The sequence below is a fragment of the Clupea harengus genome, chromosome 13 (genome assembly GCF_900700415.2).
Source record: "Clupea harengus chromosome 13, Ch_v2.0.2, whole genome shotgun sequence".
Lineage (NCBI taxonomy): Eukaryota > Metazoa > Chordata > Actinopteri > Clupeiformes > Clupeidae > Clupea > Clupea harengus.
In genome coordinates this window covers 17,553,668-17,572,821 of record NC_045164.1, presented here as the reverse complement: position 1 = coordinate 17,572,821, position 19,154 = coordinate 17,553,668, and the positions used below count along the sequence as shown (strand labels likewise).

Below are 19,154 nucleotides of genomic sequence, written 5' to 3'. Positions count from 1 at the left end.
ACATGCTCTTATCAGGAACCTTTGCCCCGTAGTCTATAAAGACAGAAGTTACGCTGGCACTGTCCCTCAGTATTCTTTGGGAGTGCAACAAGTGGAGCTCGGTCTCCATTGGCACCTAACGGACCTACAGACCGAGCAGAGGAAGTTCCGAGGACCCCATGTCGTGATACTCTCAGTGGATACAGAAAGACCGACGTTAGGGCCATGATGGATAACGGAAGCGTGTTTGACTCTGAGAGTCACACTGGCTCTCTAAAATCTTTCAAAACGGTGAGTTCGTCAGCATCTGCTTTAGGTTTAGATGCAGAGTAGTGACACGAAGGTAAGCAAACAGTGTAAGGGTCAACAGAGTTCACCTATAGGCTACAGTCTGCGCCAACGCCGAAGCTCTTGATTTCTTCTTTTAATGAAAAGTTTGTGTCAGATGTGCTAGAATATTTTCCCCGTAAAGGGTATATTTGATGAGGCATTATGTAATGTCCATGTGCAGTTCTCCGGGAATGGACCCTGATCCAAGCGCATTGGTCTCTTATCTTGGCATCAAATCAGCTGAGGCACCATTACAACATGATCGCTTTAATAAGCCAGTTATCAGCGCAGATCAATTTAGTCGTGATAGGTTTCATTCGGAAAGTGCATCCTTATTCCTTATCAAAAGGAAATGAAAAGGCTGCGGCAAGCTCCTGGACTGAAGTGCACTTAAGCCGACGTGTCATAATGACCGATAATGACTGAAGTGACATTTGAAATGTCAAATGATAACGCGATAAAAAGGGACAAAACGGTTCCGGTCTTTCGCATCAGAGGAAAAAGGCCTTCATTCTCTGTCTATGATGCTTCTTGTCCAATAGCATCACATTTTATCCCCCAGTGCCGTCACCTCTAAGTTCTCCATAAATGCTGGATGAAATCAGGACGGCGCTGGAATTAAATTCGTCCTGCTGTGAGAGCTGAATAGTCTAAATAAAGCCACTTCGGAGTCCTAAGATCCTAAGACAGTGTTTGAGGGATGAGGGATATTTATCAGCCCTGAGCTGTGCGTGAGGATTCTGAGATGGGCTGCGAGGCTCCTGGACAGGCAATTATCGGCGAAGTCCATTTTACTCGGAATTTCTCCCAAACTATCAGAACTAGTCTAACAGCAATATAATGTTATATATATATATATTCACATCACATGGAAATTATTTAGAGAGACCCTTCACTATATATATAAATAATATATGTAAATAATTTCCATGTGATGTGAATCCAGCTGAGATTACTCTATGTAAATATCTTCAGTCAGCAATATGTTTTTGTAAAATTCTAACATATTCCAATGCAGTGTTTGTGTCTTACTAAATTCATATCTACCTACACCTCCCATGTGTAGAAGTGATAATCACACTTACATGCATGTTTAAAGGCAGAGTTAAACAGAACTCTTTTGTGATTTAGCCCTCATTGGATGGCATAAAAAACTTGTGTGTGAGCTCTAGTCCACATTCTGTGTTGTGTCTGTATTGAGTGTAAAGTCCTGTGTGTGGTGTGTTACACAGGAATGTGATGCTACGTTGTTGTCTTCTAGAGAGTATGAAAATGTGTGTGTGTTGTGTTGCACAGGGACGTGACATCAGGCTCTTCTCATCCCCTGAGGAGGACAGCAGTCTTTATTTCACCTACAGCGGAGGACAGAGTAAGCTGGAGGTTGTGAACTTGAACTATGAGGTAAAATGGCCGCCTCCGTTGACCTTCTCTTAGCCGATTTCCCTCCATACAGCTTCCTTTGATATACTTATTCAGTCATTTTATTTATGTCTAATTCAGTAACTGTAGCCTGCAGGAAATATTTGATAAAAATAGGAAATAAGGATATCTGTATATTAATATGATAAGCACGGTTGTAGAACTCAAGTATAGATGTGTGTGTGTGTGTGTGTGTGTGTGTGTGTGTGTGTGTGTGTGTGTGTGTGTGTGTGCGTGTGTATGTGTGTGTGTGTGTGTGTGTGTGTTCTGATCCAGGTGGACACTGCGGCTCAGATCCCGTGGTATGAGAAGCTGTCTGAGTTTAAGATGCCGTGGGAGGTGCAGGGGAGTAAACAGACAGCCATCCAGGGCCTCAACCTGCGTGTGCACAGTGGCCAGATGCTGGCCGTCATCGGCAGTTCAGGTGTGCCACACCTGCCACTCTCACTTATACCGCTGTCACCAGCTCCTCCCACACCTGCCACTCTCACCTATACCGCTGTCACCAGCTCCTCCCACACCTGCCACTCTCACCTGTACCGCTGTCACCAGCTCCTCCCACACCTGCCACTCTCACCCGTACCGCTGTCACCAGCTCCTCCCACACTTAAACCTCTTATACCTGCAACTGTCACCTGCATCACCCACACCACCTCTCCTCTCTCATCTGCCTTGCTCACCTGTGTCTATCTGCAGCTCTCTTACCTCTGCACCATTGCAGCAGTTTATATGACAAATATACTTTTGTCATTGTCATTGTTCATGAGCAACGTTCATGTTAAGTTGTTGTTGTTGTCCGTGAGCATTGTTCGTGTTGGTTCGTGTCAATAAATACAGACAATAAACATGATAATTAATGAGATAACAAGGGGGGCGGACACATAGACAAAGGGCCAACAGACAGGCAGCAAGAGTCGTCACTTGAACAAAACACAACAGAGTCACACGCTGGAATGTGACACTGTGCTATTTGACAGACCATTTCCTTTGATTTTTAGTTCAGTGTTCAGTCCAAACATCTTCTTTGTCTCCTCAACCTGTGCTTGCCTGTTGTGTGCCAGGCTGCGGTAAAACGTCCTTGCTGGACATCATCACCTGCAGGGACGAGGGCGGCAGCTTGACGTCGGGGCAGGTCCTGATCAACGGGACGCCGAGCACGCCCGCGCTCGTCCGCAAGAGCATCGCCCACGTGCGCCAGGATGACCGGCTGCTGCCGCACCTCACCGTCAGGGAGACACTGGCCTTCGTTGCTAAGCTACGGCTACCCGCACACTTTTCACAGAAGCAGAGGGACCAGAGGGTGAGTACCTCACACCTCACCCTAAGGGACGCTATATAACAGTGTTTACATTACGCAGTGAAAGGCATGTACATAATGTACATACTCTCTCATACAGGAATACGCATTTTCCATATTCCCAGTGTTGTGTATGTAGGTTAGACGTTAGATGTTTGTGTAATTTTGACATACATGACTGTCTGCTTCCTTGCTCCAATTCTGAGTGTTGTGTATAATGCTGAGAAAGTGCCCCCCAAACACATCCCAACACACACACACACACACACACACACACACACACTAAAAAAGAAAGTAGCGAGTAACTGTTCTGTTCTACATGCATAGTGTTTGCATTTATGCTGCCAACTGATTAAATGTTTGTCTGGTCCCTTGGCACAGGTTGATGATGTCATCGCTGAGCTACGTCTGCGTCAGTGTGCGAACACACGTGTGGGGAACGAGTACGTGAGGGGGGTGTCTGGGGGGGAGAGGAGAAGGGTCAGCATCGCAGTGCAGCTGCTTTGGAACCCAGGTGAGTCAACATGCGGGTCCCTTTACCGGGACCGCAGATGTAAAACAAATAAAGGTTCCTCCCTGGGTTCTCCTTGGATCACTCTTACTAATAAAGATTTCTCTCTGGTTCTGCATAGACCACTGATACACTCTTAATAATAAAAGGTTCCTGTGGGATTTTGTACAACATCATGTATCAGAAACCCTTCATTAACAAATCCTGAAGGATATAATCTGAGGTACCCTTAAAGGTGGTTTGAAAAGTATAAACAGAGTTAACTGCCAAATATTAAACCAAAATACATGTGTTCTATTTTTGTTTTGAATTTAATGATAGACCTTCAAATCCCCCATTTGACCATTAGGGCAAAATGTGTTATAACATCGTAATACCATATATATAAACATCTGGTAATGTGCTATACATTATGTGTATACATATAATAAATAATGTCACTGAGCAGACTATGCTTATTTCACACTCCTACCTGTCCAGGTATCCTTATCCTGGACGAGCCCACATCTGGTCTGGACAGCTTCACAGCCCATAACCTGGTCATCACTCTGTCCCGCCTGGCGCAGGGGAACCGTTTGGTTCTGCTCTCGGTCCACCAGCCGCGCTCCGACATCTTCCAGCTCTTCGACCTGGTGGCTCTACTGGCGGCCGGGTCGCCTGTCTACTGTGGCCCGGCCCGAGACATGGTGTCCTACTTCACGTCCCTGGGCCACCCCTGTCCCCGATACTGCAACCCCTCAGACTTCTACGGTGAGCTCGAGTACTCTGAGGAAAACACAAAGGACAAGAAAGGAGGAAGGAGGGTTTAAAAAAAATAAAAAAGACTTTTGAAAATGTAGTATAATTTGGTAATCAACTGTATATGCAATGGGCATGTTTAAGGTTCAATGTAACTGTATTAAAAACATCTACGCTATATAGACTAATTTAGCAGATATGATCTTCCAAAGGGACATTTTTATCAGTCTATTTGCACCCTTGATGTCAAGCCCATGATGATGGTGTTCTGAGGTGATTGCTGATGATCTTTGTGATCCCACAGTGGATCTGATCAGCATCGACCGTCGCATTCCAGAGAAGGAGGCAGAGTGTAAGGAGCGGGCTCGGGTTCTGGCGGCCCAGTTCGTGGAGAAGGTGAGCGGCACAGATGACTTCATGTGGAAGCCGCAGGACTCCACCGCCCCGGCCCTCGACGGCCAAACCAGGTAAACACGTCTCCACGGCAACATGATGGCAAGCTTCAGCAGGTAGAAACATGGTGCCAGGGATTCAGTTTCATGGAATCAGAGCGTAGAGTTGTGGTCACTGCAGAAGCAGGTATGCTGGTTTTAAAGCTGTTTTACCCAGGGAGCTCACACAATGATACAAATACACATCTGCACTTCACTGTGGGCCTCTTTGGATGAAAGTCTAGAACTGTTACAATAAGGGCTTTAGCGACTGTCTGTAACACCTGACTTGTTCTCTCTGTTTTGATTGGCTTATAGCTCTCCCTCCTGTCCAGGTGAGGAGGTCATCACTGTATCCAAAAAGAGAGATCGCTTACCGGGTCGTCTGCACCAGTTCACCACCCTCTTCAGGTAGAGTAGCACCTAGCGCTTAGTGCTTGACAAGACACGACAAGATGTTTGTGTGTTTAATCTACGTACCTGTGTGCAGTTGGTGACCAACTGCTGTGGGTGAACAATGATTTACTCTACTTCACTGTATTCCAAACACACTATACAATTGTGCAGTTTTTAAATTGCCAGGGAAAGCATGACTAGCTAACTAGCTGCTTAAAGAATGGGATAGTCGATCAGTCTCACTGAGAGAGATAGCTAACAGCTAGACCCCCTATTATGTCAGGGTGGGTGTTTCTGCCAAACCCTACAATGCAAAATCAACAGATTTATTTGTTGAACTCAAACTTATTTACTTGAACTGAATGAACTCCTAAAGAATCAACAGAAGCCTCTAATACAAAGAGCAAAACCTACCTTTCAATGCAACCTGACTGTCAGCGCAGCAACCACACATCTCCTCCTCACTTCCTGTGCATTGCTAGGCGACAGGTGTTCAACGACTACCGTGACCTGGTGACCCTTCTGGTGCACGGCTTGGAGGCCCTGCTGATGTCTCTTCTGATTGGCTTCCTGTACTTCGGGGCGGGGCCTGATAAGCTGTCCATCCAGGATACAGTGGCGCTGCTCTATATGATCGGCGCTCTCACACCCTTCGCTGTGGTGCTGGACGTCATAGCCAAGTGTAAGTCACACACACACACACACACACACACACCTTTCACCACAGCTCCTGCATAATGCCCAGGATTCATCTGAATGAGAGCCATTTGCTTTACATTATGAAAACAGGCTAACTATTTCCGTTCCTTCATAAAAGCATATCCAGGGGACAAAATAAGCCTCAGATTATGGAAGTAGGAAGTTATTCTTGGTATTCTCCATGTTCCTATTTTTGTCCTTTGAAAAAAAAACCTTTCCCTTATGGATCCCAAAACTCAACATTAACATTTCATAGTTTACCTGTCCCTCATCATAGTAATATAATCATAATATAACTGCTAGATTCTAATTCAAGTACATGTCAATGTTTACAGTCAGAACTGAACTCTCTGTTGTTGACATATTTGCCTGTCATCTCCACTGTCTCACACATTTCTATGACTCTTGGTTTGTAGGTCATTCTGAGCGAGCCATGCTCTACCATGAACTAGAGGACGGCATGTACTCCGTCACGTCATACTTCTTTGCCAAGGTACTGGCCAAGTATGCTCTTTGTGGAACAGGATGAAATGCATGCATATGCCACATTTAGTTCAAAAGCAAAATAAAGGCAGGAATAGAAATGCAATTACAGGAATCTGATTTATTTTCCCACAGTTAAGGTCACGATCAAAGAACACAAATTGTGCATTAAATATTTAATCTTTTATCAAGTAGGGTCATACTCGGACAAATTGAAAATTAAAGAGAGTAAAAGTTCTATGATAAATGTTTTTTCAAACACTTCTTCTCTGATCAGTGTTAATTTGCAGTTCAAATAAACGTGCAGCAAATGTGCTCTCAAAGAGATCGATTAAACATGCAGTTATACTTATGACCAACAGGGGGAAGCATAGCTCCACACATGGCTCTAAAAGGGGAAAAAACATGAGCATTGAAGACGCTAACTAGCATCTGCATTATTTCAGCTTTTATTGTCCAAAATATGAAGCAGAGCTAGAAATCCATAATTTATGTTTTGGTTCGGGTAACAGCCTAACTGAAGGGATATCCTAACATATTTCGAATTATAAGGATTAGGTTTACAGAGCCAGTCAGATATTCCTTATCATTTTTATGTAGTTTCTCCCCTTTGGCAGAAGGCCCAGATTGGGCTTTCTAATATCCTAGTTTGGGGGTTTATGGTATTTAGGAATCCAATCTGATGTTCAATTGGTACTTTAAGTCAGCGTTCCAAGTCTGTGTCCATCTCACCATCAATTCCTCCATACCCGATTTGTTTTTCTGCAGCATGACTTAATTTGGCCCGTAGGTATGGAAAGCTCTCGGAACATATGCGTAATGACGCGTTGGGATCTGGACTATATTCTGCACTAATATACGTGTCTCATTCCAATCATCAGATTCTCGGTGAGCTCCCAGAACACTGCGTCTTCACACTGGTCTACAGTGTGCCCATCTACTGGCTGGCGGGCATGAACGAGGCGCCCGACCGCTTTTTCCTCAACTTTCTGCTGGTGTGGTTGATGGTCTACTGCAGCCGATCAATGGCGCTGTTTGTGGCTGCGGCGTTCCCGACTCTTCAGAGCTCCGCATTCATGGGCAACGCGTTCTTCACAGTCTTTTACCTCACTGGCGGCTTTGTTATCAATTTGGAGAATTTGTGGCTGGGTAAGTTCCCCCAGTGTGTGTGTCAAGGTCAAAGGCCTCAGGAGGGCTAGGCCTAAGCTACTTAAGTACTTCTCCATCTTTTGGTCTATATAAATGTCTAACTTTTCTCCAGTTTCTCTTTTTTTTCTCCCTTATAACATCTATTACAAAATTATATGACTAGCTGTTGTCAATAAACTGCGTTTCTGGTTGCCTATCAGTGGCCTCATGGTTCTCGCACGCATCCTTCATGCGCTGGGGCTTCGACGGCATGCTGCAGGTGCAGTTTCGGGGCCTCCAGTTGCCCGTCAGCATCGGCAACTTTACCTTCAACGTGGACGGAATACACGTGAGTTACAGAGAGCTTGATGGACTTCAGTATAGACACTCTTTATACCATTTTTGAAATTGTGCAAGGGAGAAGCAATAATAAATTGAATGCTTTTGAGCTATTCCATCTATTTTTAATAATGTTGTCCTGATGTGAGATGCTTTCTGCAAAGAAATAAAGAGTCATCGGTCTTTTCAAATATTCTGAAGTTGTGTGACCTACGGTAGGCTTGTCTGTCAGCATGGGTTGGTGTCATGTAAAGGTGCTTTGTTTCATTTTGTGAACAGGTGGTGGAGGCGATGCATATGAACCAGTACCCACTCTATTCCTGCTACTTGGTCCTGATCGCAGTGTGCGTGGTTTTCATGCTGCTCTACTACCTGTCAATCAAATTCATCAAGCAGAAGTCCAGTCAGGATTGGTGAGGTTGGGGACGGACGCGCGTCATTGCACTACCAAAGTCTGCCGCTGGATGGCAGCAGAGTATTGCAATATTTTTTCAAAAAATAAAAAAAAGTGTACCTTTAATTTCTCTACTTCTCTCGCTCTCTCTACTGGTACTGCTTATTTTGGCAAAGGATTAGACCACTATTCTGGCCGATATCCATCAACAGCTTTTTTTTTTTGTCCCATTTTCATCTTTTCTTTTTTATATGGCTTAATCTTTTTGTATATTGTAAGATTATTAGGCTTGACAATGCACGAACCAGTAGTGGGTAGGAGTAAAGCCTGCCAGGTTCAGTAAGTCACTCTAAGAGCGCTTGTATTATAAAACGGGAGATTATGTAAGTTTTGCACTGGTGCAAAAGTCCGATATCTGAACGTGTTGCATATGTATTTGGAGATTAAAATGACGCAGATGTTAACCAATTCAAATAGCTCCATATTGTTCTTTACAAATTCCATTCGTGTTTTAATTCCATGCTGGGTATCGAGACTGAATACGTGTGTCACGCACACAGTCACACCACCCCCCCCCCCCCCCCCCCAATCCATTAAGACCAACAAAATCACACTCGTCTGTTTATTAGCATAAATACCTCTGTACATCATCATACCATTTTCAAAATCACCAATTTCCTGGGCGAGGCTAACAAGTTTAACATCTAACAACATCACAGTTATACACGTCATATACGTTTGCGTAGACATATAAAAAAAAGTCAACATATAAGGAACGGAGAGTGGATGGAAGCAGTAGTCGCAGTCGTCACTGCTCTGTTTGGCCTTTCGTTTTCTCCCTCAGCATGTTGGCATAGAACTTGAACGACTCCTGCGGAGAACAGAGAAGAAGGTGGGTGAGACAATTACGAGTATAAATGCCTTGAGTGTCGGCCATTGTGTATTGGCGTTGGGTTTAAAAGGAACCCCAACTGATTGAGTACAGAATGAATGGGTATAGTGGTGCACGCTTTTGGGACACAGTAACAAACCACCACTCCAGTCGGTAAAACAATCGCGCCAAAATAAACTTCCCAAAGACTCAGCCTCTTGCCAATGTCTGGTTTTTCATCTCCCAAACCAGATTAATTTATGCGCATACACCAACTCACGCAGATTTAGACTTTACTCCCTCCCTCAAGTCCAGCTAATTAAACAAGCCTTTTGTCTCTTTTCTTATTTTGCCCCCACCTCCTCCGCACCCCTTCCCCCGTTTTGGAAGGTGAGTGCTTGCAGGAGATTACCGTTGCGCCGACATTGTATATTCCCCTATTAACGCTGTAATTAAAGTCGATAAATAGTCGCAGTCATGTCGGGGAGCTGGGGAACGGGCGGCGCCGCGCCTCAAATCTCCCCCTTATCTCCACTCTCAGGAGGCACTTTGTACTCGCGTATTAGCGGAGCGGAGCCGTAGACGTGGAGCGGAGGAAAGGAGCGAGCGATGGATGGAGGGAAGGAGAGAGCGGAAATATGGCAGGGGGAGGGTGGGGGGCGGTACCTGAAATCGCTTGGTTGAAAACTTTCAAAAGGGTGAAACGGGGGCTGGGTAGAAAGCCTGGAAGGGTTTGTGTGTGCGTGTGAGTGGAAAAAGAGAGCGAGAACAGCGAGCGAGAGAGGGGGGTATTGATGTTTTAAACCCACATCCCTTTTCCTGTCAGGGTTAGGAAACATGTTGGGGGGGTCTATTCTGACAGGTATTGAATTATGCAGGTGAGTGAAATCTTTGGGCACGGGTGGTTGGCACGGGACTAGATGGCCATGGGTGTGGCACCATGGCACCTGGGGTTACCATAGGTCATGTGTGGGCTAGATAGCCCATAGCTGGTCTGTCCTCAGGGAGGACTACAACGCTTGAGGCATTTGGTGAATACCACACACACACACAGGCAAAGAGGACAGGTGAGTGCAGCGACTAAAGTGTATACCTCTCTCTGTTTCTTTTTTGAAGCTTTAAAAGGTAAACCTGAAGCGAGTAGAGTGTTCTCAAGAGCTTAAAAGGTCTGCATATGCAGGTTTCAAAAGACACACGCAATCTAACTAGACACACACACACACACACACACACACACACACACACACACACACACACAATAATACAAGTAGTGCCTTGCTATTCTCAGAGCAGAATGTTCATGGCTGTTATGCCTGTGCGAAAACACACACACACCCCATTATCCTAAGAGCAAATCAGGACTGGAATGAAGACCTTTGTGTGTGTGTGTGTGTGTGTGTGTGTGTGTGTGTGTGTACACACGTAAAGTCAAATGCAGGCAGTACAGGTCACTAGGAGGCAGGATAGAACGCCTTACTGAGAGCTTCTTCCTCAAAACCGTTGGACTAATTGTATGATTATGTGGTCATTTCCTGTATGTTTTATTCCTTGTAGTTCTTATGTCATTTTGTCCTGCACTCATATTGCGTCCTGATGTTTGTACTGGTGTTGGATTTGGTGTATTTCTTAAAACCAATCTGAGACCAGTTCCACTAGCCTGGCTGTGTGGTAATAAAAGGAACTTTGAAACTTTGAGGACACACGTGGACACGGTCGCTGTAACACAACACACTGAAGCACGGTCACAGAAGACAGCACGTGAGCGCAACCCAACACCACTCAGTGACACAAGCTAAGCTGGCTGTTGCGTCCAAAGACATATTTCTAGTTAAATTACTGAATTAAATAAAATGACGAATTACTAGTGGAAGTGGCTTTGCACCACCATAACCTTACGAAAGACCCCATGCCAGGGCAGGTAGGGCTGGGTGGAGTGTGTATAGCACAGAGTGGTATTACTGATACTACAGAACAAGTCTGGAAGACTTAAGTCTAAATGTGGAAGCGGACGATTAGCAGGTGTGCAAGAAGTGATGCTAGGTCACACGTGAGTATATTTCAGTTCAGCGCAAGGCAACTAAGGGGTGGTTAGGCTCAAACTGTAGGCATAGAGCCCATCATGAAAAAAAAAAAAGAAATTAACGAAAAAGATTTGAGTTGGTTTGAGCGCTGCCTCATCATATGGCGACGGTAGGGGCCCAGTGAAAGGGAGGTGTGGGGTGGGTAGAGTAGAGTTTCCCCGTCGGTAGGAGAGGGGGCGCAGTGGGGGGGGTGAGGGGTGTGCGGGTCTTACCGGGGGCTCCTGGAAGGGCGCAGTCTCGCCCGCTTGTCTGTAGAGCAGAGCCAGCCTCTTCATGAACAACTCATCCATCACAACCCCCTCCTTCTGGACCTGCTCATACAGAGTCTTAGCGGAGGGCAGGTCCTCATCCAAACCTGAGAGAGACAGACAGAGAGAGAGACAGAGAGAGAGAGAGAGAGAGAGAGAGCGCGCGAGAGAGAGAGAGAGGAGGACAAATGTAAGGATGGAGAAAGAGGGGCAAGAAAGAATATAAAAGAGAGGGAGAGAGGAGCAGAGAGAGAGAGAGATAAAGAAAGAGAGGAAGAAGAAGAATGGCACATATGTGAGAAAGGGTGATATGAGGGCATAGTGCCCAGGCCCACACTCAGACAAAATCCACCCAGTGCACTGCCTATGCTTGACATCACAAGAACACTTCTCACACAGCCACAGCACAATGTGAACGCAGCGGTGGGAGAGGAGGGAAGAAAGAAGGGCCTATTGAGGAGAAGGTCAAGAAACTACACAAGAAGATAAAAGCCAAGTTGAACAAATCCGTCTTTCTTTCATTCATTCATTCTTTCTTTCTTTTCGTTTCTCTTTCATCCTTCCCCTTGTGCCTCTGCCTTTTCTCCCTGCCCTGGTCTTGCCGATGGGCAGACACGGCGCTCATGAAATAGTCATGACGAGTCCTGGCTCAGGCCATCGCTACAAGACGCCCTAAAGTACTTAAACATGTCAGCGCTCTCACGTTAGCGCCGGCTAGCGCGGGCGCTCATTAGGGAACATGTGTTTCTATTAGCCGGGGAGCCTCTGGGCGCTAGCCCGCCGCTAGCGCTCGCCCCCCTGCATTTTTAATCAGATGGCTTATAACTGCGTTAGCCGCCGCTAGGAGAGCAGAGTCTTGACGGCAACGCTTCAGCGCACTCTCATGCTTCAGTGTTTTAACCTGGTGCTTCAGCACGACCCAACAATGCAGTAACATTAAGAGTCCTTCTAGGTCAGATAAGCTTTGTTCTCAACCACAAGATCCAAAAAAAATCTTCAACACTATCCACTAAACTGTTCAAGAAGTCTTCTAACAATAGCAATACAATGGCACAGTGTACATTGAGCGCATGATTTTTGAAAATAGTATTAATGTATACATGAAATCCTCTATATAGCAGTTTCAATCTGTGTGTGCTTTTATGTATCTATTTGAGATTTTTAAAAAGACGACTGGAGAGAGTATGCATGTCTGCTGAGTAAAGGATGAAGGTCTCACCATGACACTTCATCAGGTAGGAGTACAGGGTCTCCTTCTCTGCGAAGTCTGGAACCATCTCTGCAAGTGCCTTAACTTTATTCACCTTCAACACACAAACACAGACACCTCAGAAGAGAAAGCGTACAAAACAAAGAAGCAAAATACAGACCTAAATTCAGAAAACAGATGACGTCTGAGGAGAGCTAGTGGGCACCAGTTTCGTGCTGCAAAACCTGTGAGGACACTTTACGGATCCTAATTAGAATCAATCATGTTTTCATGTTTTACAAAAAGGGTAATCAAGAAGTGTAAGAGATCTGCTATAAGATTCATTTTAATTGTCAATCTTAAGAGCCTATATCCATAAAAACACACACACACACAATTTTTTTTTCCTTCCTTGGGACTTTACCTGTCCAGCCTGTTGGGATGTCCTGGCCACATACGACACCAGGAAGTCTTTCTGTTCTGCCACAGCACCACAGCGCTACGGGAAGAGAGAGAAAAAAAAACCGGATCAGACATGGACAATCAGCGGAATGAATGAGGAGAGCTACAGCTAAGTGCTCTGTCTGTCTGCGCTGAGAAAGATGATGATCACTCATTCACTCAGGGTCACACTGAGTGTTTGTATTCTTTTAATACACCTTAAGTTAGTGATTTTCCGAGTATGTGTGTCTGTGTCTGTGTGTGTGTGTGTGTGTGAGAGGGCGAGTGTGAGTGTGTGTGTGAGAGAGAGAGAGAAAATAAGAGTGCGTGTTAATTGTTTTCCTGAATCCATCTGCCATTGTGTGTGCAGGCCCTGTGAGCGGTGCTCTGCAGCAAAGGGTTAATTGTGCAGTTAATTAGGAGTCAGACAGATAACTACTTATTTCTTTAGCAAAATTAAAATGTGCGGCGCCCGCTCTCTTTCAAGTGTAATTATCTACACTTAGGCGCATGAAAGGGGCAGATTTCAATCCCCTCTCCAGCTCTTCGCAGACCACCCGTGTCACTTCCTCTCCCGTGTCATTTCCCCGGGGGCCTCCATTACCCAAACACCCACTACATGCTTACTGCGCAGGGAGCTGGCAGAGTAGGACAACAGCTTCCAAAGATAACGCTACAGCATACCTGGAACCAACAACAAGGTGTAGTATGTGCAATCTGGATGTGGTTCTGTGTGTGTGTGTGTGTGTGTGTGTGTGTTTGTTTCTTCCTCTGTTTGTATGTGCTGCCTTTTTATAAACCTAACACACTTGCCTCCTGACCTCTCCTGTTCTGGGTTCAGTTGCAATAAGGCCGCATTACAAGCCATTCGTGAAGGAGCAGAGTGTGTGTGTGTGTGTGTGTGTGTGTGTGTGTGTGTGAGTGTGTGTGAGAGTGTGTGTGTGTGTGTGTGAGAGTGTGTGTTCTTGTCCTCTAACTGACCACCTCTACCTTGGGAAGCTTTTAAGAGCCTGCTGTGCTTATCCTTCGCTGTGTACACGTGTGTGTGTTCGGCCTCAGAAACTACGATACCACAATAGGTACAATAACGATCACAGCGATTACAAGCACAGCCATCCCTGCCCCCCTCCCCATGTTCTACCCACAATGCATCAGCTGAATCAGTCCCCAGACAAACCCTCCTGCCTTTGTCAGCTTAAGCGCTTCATGTTAACCTACGATTAAGATTCCAGAAGACTTGCAGACCAGGTCCTGGTGGACCCAGTTCCCTCAGGGTTTTGCCTTCCAGTTAGTTTCATGTCGTTTTATTTTAGGCATTAGATAGATGGTTTATGAGGACTGTTGTTTCCAGTAGTTCATCAGTGTTGCTGCTGAAGACATTGGGTAATACTCTGGATGGAGTTGATGCTGCTGTGGATACAGCTGATCATAGTGTGGTCCCACGTGGAGGTAAAATGTAAAATGCATGCATCAAGCGCTACTACGTCTGTGTGTGAGTCAATGTGCGTGTGTGTGAGTCAATGTGCGTATGTGTGAGTGTGTGTGTGTGTGTGTGTGTGTGTGTGTGTGTGTGTGCGTGCGTGTTTGTGTGTGAGTGTGTGAGAGAGACAGAGAGAGAGAGAGAGAGAGAGTGCGGAAGGACTCACCATCAGCAGGAACTTGGCCTCTTCATTGAGGCCAGAGTCCACATACTGCAGGAACAGGTCTGAGGCTGCTCTGTACGAAGCAAAGTGATTGGCCAGCCTCTCCGCCATCGCAGCCACTAAGGAAAGAGACGGACGTCAATCACTCGGCTTCCATGAAACCCAAAACAAGAATGACAACATATAGAGTGAACTTCCACAAGTGTGTGTATGTGTACTGGAGTGTGTGTGTGTGTGTGTGTGTGTGTGTGTGTGTGTGTGTGTGTGTGTGTGTGTGTCTTACACTTGTCCAGTGCTTGATCATTTTTCTGCTCTATGACCTTTCTGAAGACAAAGGAGATGCTGACATCCCGGCTGGTGTCGCCTTTCTGTGTGTACACATTCTCCAGAGTCTCTACCGCACCTTCAATATCACCACTGAGGGAGAGAGGGAGGGAGAGAGGACAAGAATTAACAACCTAAACCAAATGCAGAGAGTCACTGTTACAGTCATTTCATCCAAAATATAAATTAAGATTTAGGTTTTGAGCTCCGGTCTCGGATGATTATGGTTCATGGCTTTGAATTATATATCCGTTTCCTGCGCCTAATGTTGTACTTGATGCCATATTTGAGGTGGCGTGAGAGGGGCAAAGAATATGTGGCGAAGCTGAATTTTAGTGAGCCAAAAATGGGTAGCTGGGTTAAAAATACTATTTTGACCATACTCTTCCTCACCAGTACATACTGTAACCAGTTTTAAGTTTGACTACAATAACTATTTACAACCTCTTTTTAGTCATATTATGTTACTGTGAACAGAGAATTAAATTGTTTTTCAACGGTGCCCCGAGGCAAAAGTGCATATTAATCTAGACAGGCTTCTGCATTCTTCATAGCATGGAGCAAATGGTCGACAGAATTAACCTTTTGAAATTAAAATTAAAATTAAAAAGAGAAGCAACAAATATAAAACACTTGAGTTTCTATTGTGTTTGGGTGAGCATACATTTTCAAATGACTTAATGTATTTATTATCCTCGCCTATGCGTCGTTCACACCTTGCTTACCAGACGGCCAGTTCATTAATGGTCATTTCTTTTCTTTCTCTCACTCTTCTTCTACCGTTCTGTCTATCACACACACACACCCACATTCACAAATGCATGCGCACACACACACACAAATACAAACAGCCATATACACACACATGCATGCGCACCCATACAGCTTGAGCTTCATCAGGCCACATTAATATTCCCATTTGGCTGGGAGTGGGAAAAAGCACAACACGTCCCTGCAAGACGTGAAAAGTTCCTCATGGTCCGCTGGGCAAGGCTCTGTTTGTGTGTGTATGTGAAGGAGACTGTATGAGTATGAGAGACTGTGTGTGTGTGTGTGTGTGTGTGCTCCCACCCGCCTGTCACGCTGAACTCTGACCCCCCCCAGGGCGTCCCCTAAGCGTGTGTGACACTTGCGCTGCTCCGCGCCTGAGCCAAGCTGACTGGTTAAGAGGCCAAGCGGAGGAGCATTCCGGAAAAGAGGCGCCCACATTAACGGGGCACCGCCAACCCCATCAAGCACGCACACGCGCACACACACGCGCACACACACACACACACACACGGACACACACAGAACCCCAAACACCCGCCACACCACCAACTTTGCTTCAATAATTCAGACCAGCAGTCATGGCGATCACTGCAGCTTTGGAGCCTGAATATTTATGTGGGTTACATGGTGGAGATGAGAGATAGGAGAGAGGGAGGGAGAGAATGAGAGGGAGAGAGAGAGAGAGAGAGAGAGAGAGAGAGAGAGAGAGAGAGAGAGAGAGAGAGCGAGAAAGTGAGAATGTAGAAGTTGTTTAAAGGCAAGCAGGGATTTTTTAAGGTCATGATTTATTGACGGTGACAGAACAATGTTCCGTGGTGGCTTTTTCAAAAACCACGAGCTGTGCCACAAATGCGCTTGAGGAGCCGGCGCCTCTTAATCCCCCCAGACGGGCGCAGGAATGCCCGCCGGTGAGAGCGAGAAGAAGAAGAGCGGGAGTGTGTGTGTCCGCTCCCGAAAGGGCACTGCGGACAGAGGAAACGCTAACCGTCAAACGTCTAATAACTTCCACACCACTGCTGTAAAGAGTGGCAGTCAGGGGACTTAAACACCTGTCTGCCGCCAGCTAATTCTGGCTCTGTGGGTCTGACAATGTATGTGTGTGTGTGTGTGTGTGTGTGTGTGTGTGTGTGTGTGTGTGTGTGTGTGTGTGTGTGTGGGGGGGGGGGTGCAGTGTGTGAGTGCGGTGTGTAAAAGAACCTGTGTGTGTGAGTTTGAGATACAAGGGTTTGACAGACAGGAAGTCACACCTCGATAATGGCTAACTGCTACTTAATGTCAATCTGTGCCCATTAACTCCTCCATATAGGCTAACATTACCGCTGGTTATTCTCATCCACTCATTTCAGGACTAGGAGATGGAGGACATAAAAATGACAGCAGAAGGAAGTCAAGTCTTGTGGACAGCAGGAGAATTCCCACAGAAAGAGGATATAGATTTCTGGACTGTAAGACCAGTCAGGCAAGAGCGATGGAGTTGTGTGTGGATATGGAAAAATCCTTTTGGTGTTTGTGGCCAGTTTGGACCAATAACAAAAAGACCATGGGAGGATTTGAAAAAAGGGAAATATTTTGGTGTTCATGTGTCCAGTGAATCTGCACTAAGGTTACCACAACATGTTCCATATGAACATATCTGGTGGCCGTGTGTGTGTGTGTGTGTGTGTGTGTGTGCGCGTATTACTCACTTCTTAATTTGAGCCAGTGCACTGTTATTGATGAAGACCATGCTACTGAGGTTCATGGATGCACCGATGCTTTTAACCTGTTCCTCCACTTCCTGGATACCCTGCACATCGCCATGGCTACCCAGGGCCTGGACCACTCTGGTGATGGCCAACTGGCTGGGTACTTGATTTGCTTCCAGCATGCTGTTAAGTAGTTCCCTGGCCTCTGCAGAGAAAGGAGTGAAGAGAGAAAAGGAAAGAGAGGGATGTATATATAAATAAAACAGAGAGAGAGAGAATTTGAGTTACAAAAGAGTTTGCAACTTGCTCTACCCATTGAACCTGCCCCTGTGAGAATGTCCCATTAGAACTTTCTCTACCAGCTGAACTTGGTGCTGTTGGAATATTCTCTATCAGTCTGACTTGGCCCAGTTAGAACTTGGAAGAATTTGGTAGAACTTCTCCATCAATTGAGCTTGGACCTAGAACCTTCTTTACCAGTTGAAGTTGGTAAGTCTTAGAACCTTGCTCTACAGTTGAGCACTCTTTAATGAAGCCAATTCAGGTATGACTTCCATGTGTTGTGTGCTTTCCTCTTCCTCAAACACACACTGACCTTTGACCTGGTCCCTCTTGACTTGTGTGATGAGCAGGAGACTGCTGGCTGTGTCACTCAGCTTGAACTGAGGGATATGGGACGCCGCACTGCGGAGGAGAGGGAGAGGGAGAGAGAGAGGAAGATAAATAGAGATGAGCGAGAGAGAAAGATAAGGGAATATAAACAGAGGAACGACAGATGAATAGAGATAAAGAGATAGAAAGGAAGAGGAGGATGGACAGAAGAAAGAGTGAAGAGAAGGAGGAACGGATAGAAGGAAGATGTAAAAGAGAGAGGGAGATTGACAGAGAAAACAGAGGAGAACAAAGAAAGAGGGGAAGAAGAGAGGGATGTATGACATTACAATGCAGTATTACACACTAATTTCAAGGATAGGGTAACAGAGGTCCGAAAGGCAAACGGCTACAAATGACTGGAGTGGGTTTTTGTGTGTGTGTGTGTGTGTGTGTGTGTGTGTGTGTGTGTGTGTGTGTGTGCACAGCTGGTGGGATGGTAAGATCCAGAAATCTCTGCACTTCTGCCAGGTTTCACCCAGACCACTTTTTTTTGTTTGTCTTCCACTAAAACCTCAATCAAACTCCCTCACACACACACTCTTTTATTACGCTCACTGGATGGATTAATCTGGTCGCCCAATTGAGCATCAGCGGCTGTTCCTTATCGCCGCAGTGACAAGCCAGCCGGCAGCCCATTCGGCAGATTTCCACGGCAACCAGGGTCAGAGTTACTCTTATCAATGCCAAGAAAATCCCTCACATTCCCTCTTCCTCTCTCTTTCTCTTTTCTTCTCTCTCTCTCTCTCTTCTCTCCCTCATTCTCTCCATCGCTCTTGTTCTCTTCCTTTCCCTCTCTCCATCCATCTCCCTCCTTTCCTCTCTCCCTCTCGGACAGTTTCCATGCCCCCCTCTCTCCTCTTCTCCTTTCCCTTCTCTCATCCCCCTCTCCTCCCCTCCGTTGTCCTTATCCCAATCCTTCTTAATCCGCCTCAAAACCGCTGCTCACTGTTGCTGCTGCAGGGTTCACATCTGGCCGCAGGGATCCTTAAGGACCACACACACACACACACACACACACACACTGATAGACACACACACAAACAGGTAAAAAAAAAAAAAAACACACCCATACACACAAATCTGTTGCTTGATTGACATCATTA

The 19,154-nt window shown here is 45.8% G+C and overlaps 2 protein-coding genes across 2 annotated transcripts in view; one reads left to right on the top strand and one right to left on the bottom strand.

Moving 5' to 3' along the window:
- Nucleotides 1-69: 69 nt before the first annotated feature.
- Nucleotides 70-8,270, top strand: abcg8 (ATP-binding cassette, sub-family G (WHITE), member 8). The gene is made up of 13 exons (XM_031578790.1): nucleotides 70-270; nucleotides 1,606-1,710; nucleotides 2,005-2,152; nucleotides 2,790-3,028; nucleotides 3,407-3,539; nucleotides 4,017-4,286; nucleotides 4,579-4,741; nucleotides 5,024-5,116; nucleotides 5,584-5,783; nucleotides 6,217-6,293; nucleotides 7,165-7,432; nucleotides 7,633-7,760; nucleotides 8,030-8,270. Exons 1-13 carry the CDS (start codon nucleotides 205-207, stop codon nucleotides 8,165-8,167), a joined length of 2,028 nt encoding a protein of 675 aa, XP_031434650.1. The 5' UTR covers nucleotides 70-204; the 3' UTR covers nucleotides 8,168-8,270.
- Nucleotides 8,271-8,752: 482 nt separating this feature from the next.
- Nucleotides 8,753-19,154, bottom strand: part of lrpprc (leucine-rich pentatricopeptide repeat containing) — a 55,981-nt gene continuing 45,579 nt past the window's right edge. Inside the window, exons 31-38 of the mRNA XM_031578866.2 lie at nucleotides 17,993-18,081; nucleotides 17,398-17,602; nucleotides 14,901-15,034; nucleotides 14,621-14,736; nucleotides 12,958-13,032; nucleotides 12,564-12,648; nucleotides 11,309-11,451; nucleotides 8,753-9,015 (exon numbers count right to left, since the gene is read on the bottom strand). Of these exons, the coding sequence (XP_031434726.1) occupies nucleotides 8,953-9,015; nucleotides 11,309-11,451; nucleotides 12,564-12,648; nucleotides 12,958-13,032; nucleotides 14,621-14,736; nucleotides 14,901-15,034; nucleotides 17,398-17,602; nucleotides 17,993-18,081 (910 nt within the window). The 3' untranslated portion in view covers nucleotides 8,753-8,952. The remainder of the gene's footprint in view (nucleotides 9,016-11,308; nucleotides 11,452-12,563; nucleotides 12,649-12,957; nucleotides 13,033-14,620; nucleotides 14,737-14,900; nucleotides 15,035-17,397; nucleotides 17,603-17,992; nucleotides 18,082-19,154) is intronic.

Coding starts and splice junctions, on each gene's coding strand:
- abcg8 (XM_031578790.1), top strand. CDS start 205: ATGATGGATAACGGAAGCGTGTTTGACTCTGAGAGTCACACTGGCTCT. Junction 4,287..4,578: donor CAACCCCTCAGACTTCTACG/GTGAGCTCGAGT, acceptor GTGATCCCACAG/TGGATCTGATCAGCATCGAC. Junction 7,761..8,029: donor TCAACGTGGACGGAATACAC/GTGAGTTACAGA, acceptor TTTTGTGAACAG/GTGGTGGAGGCGATGCATAT.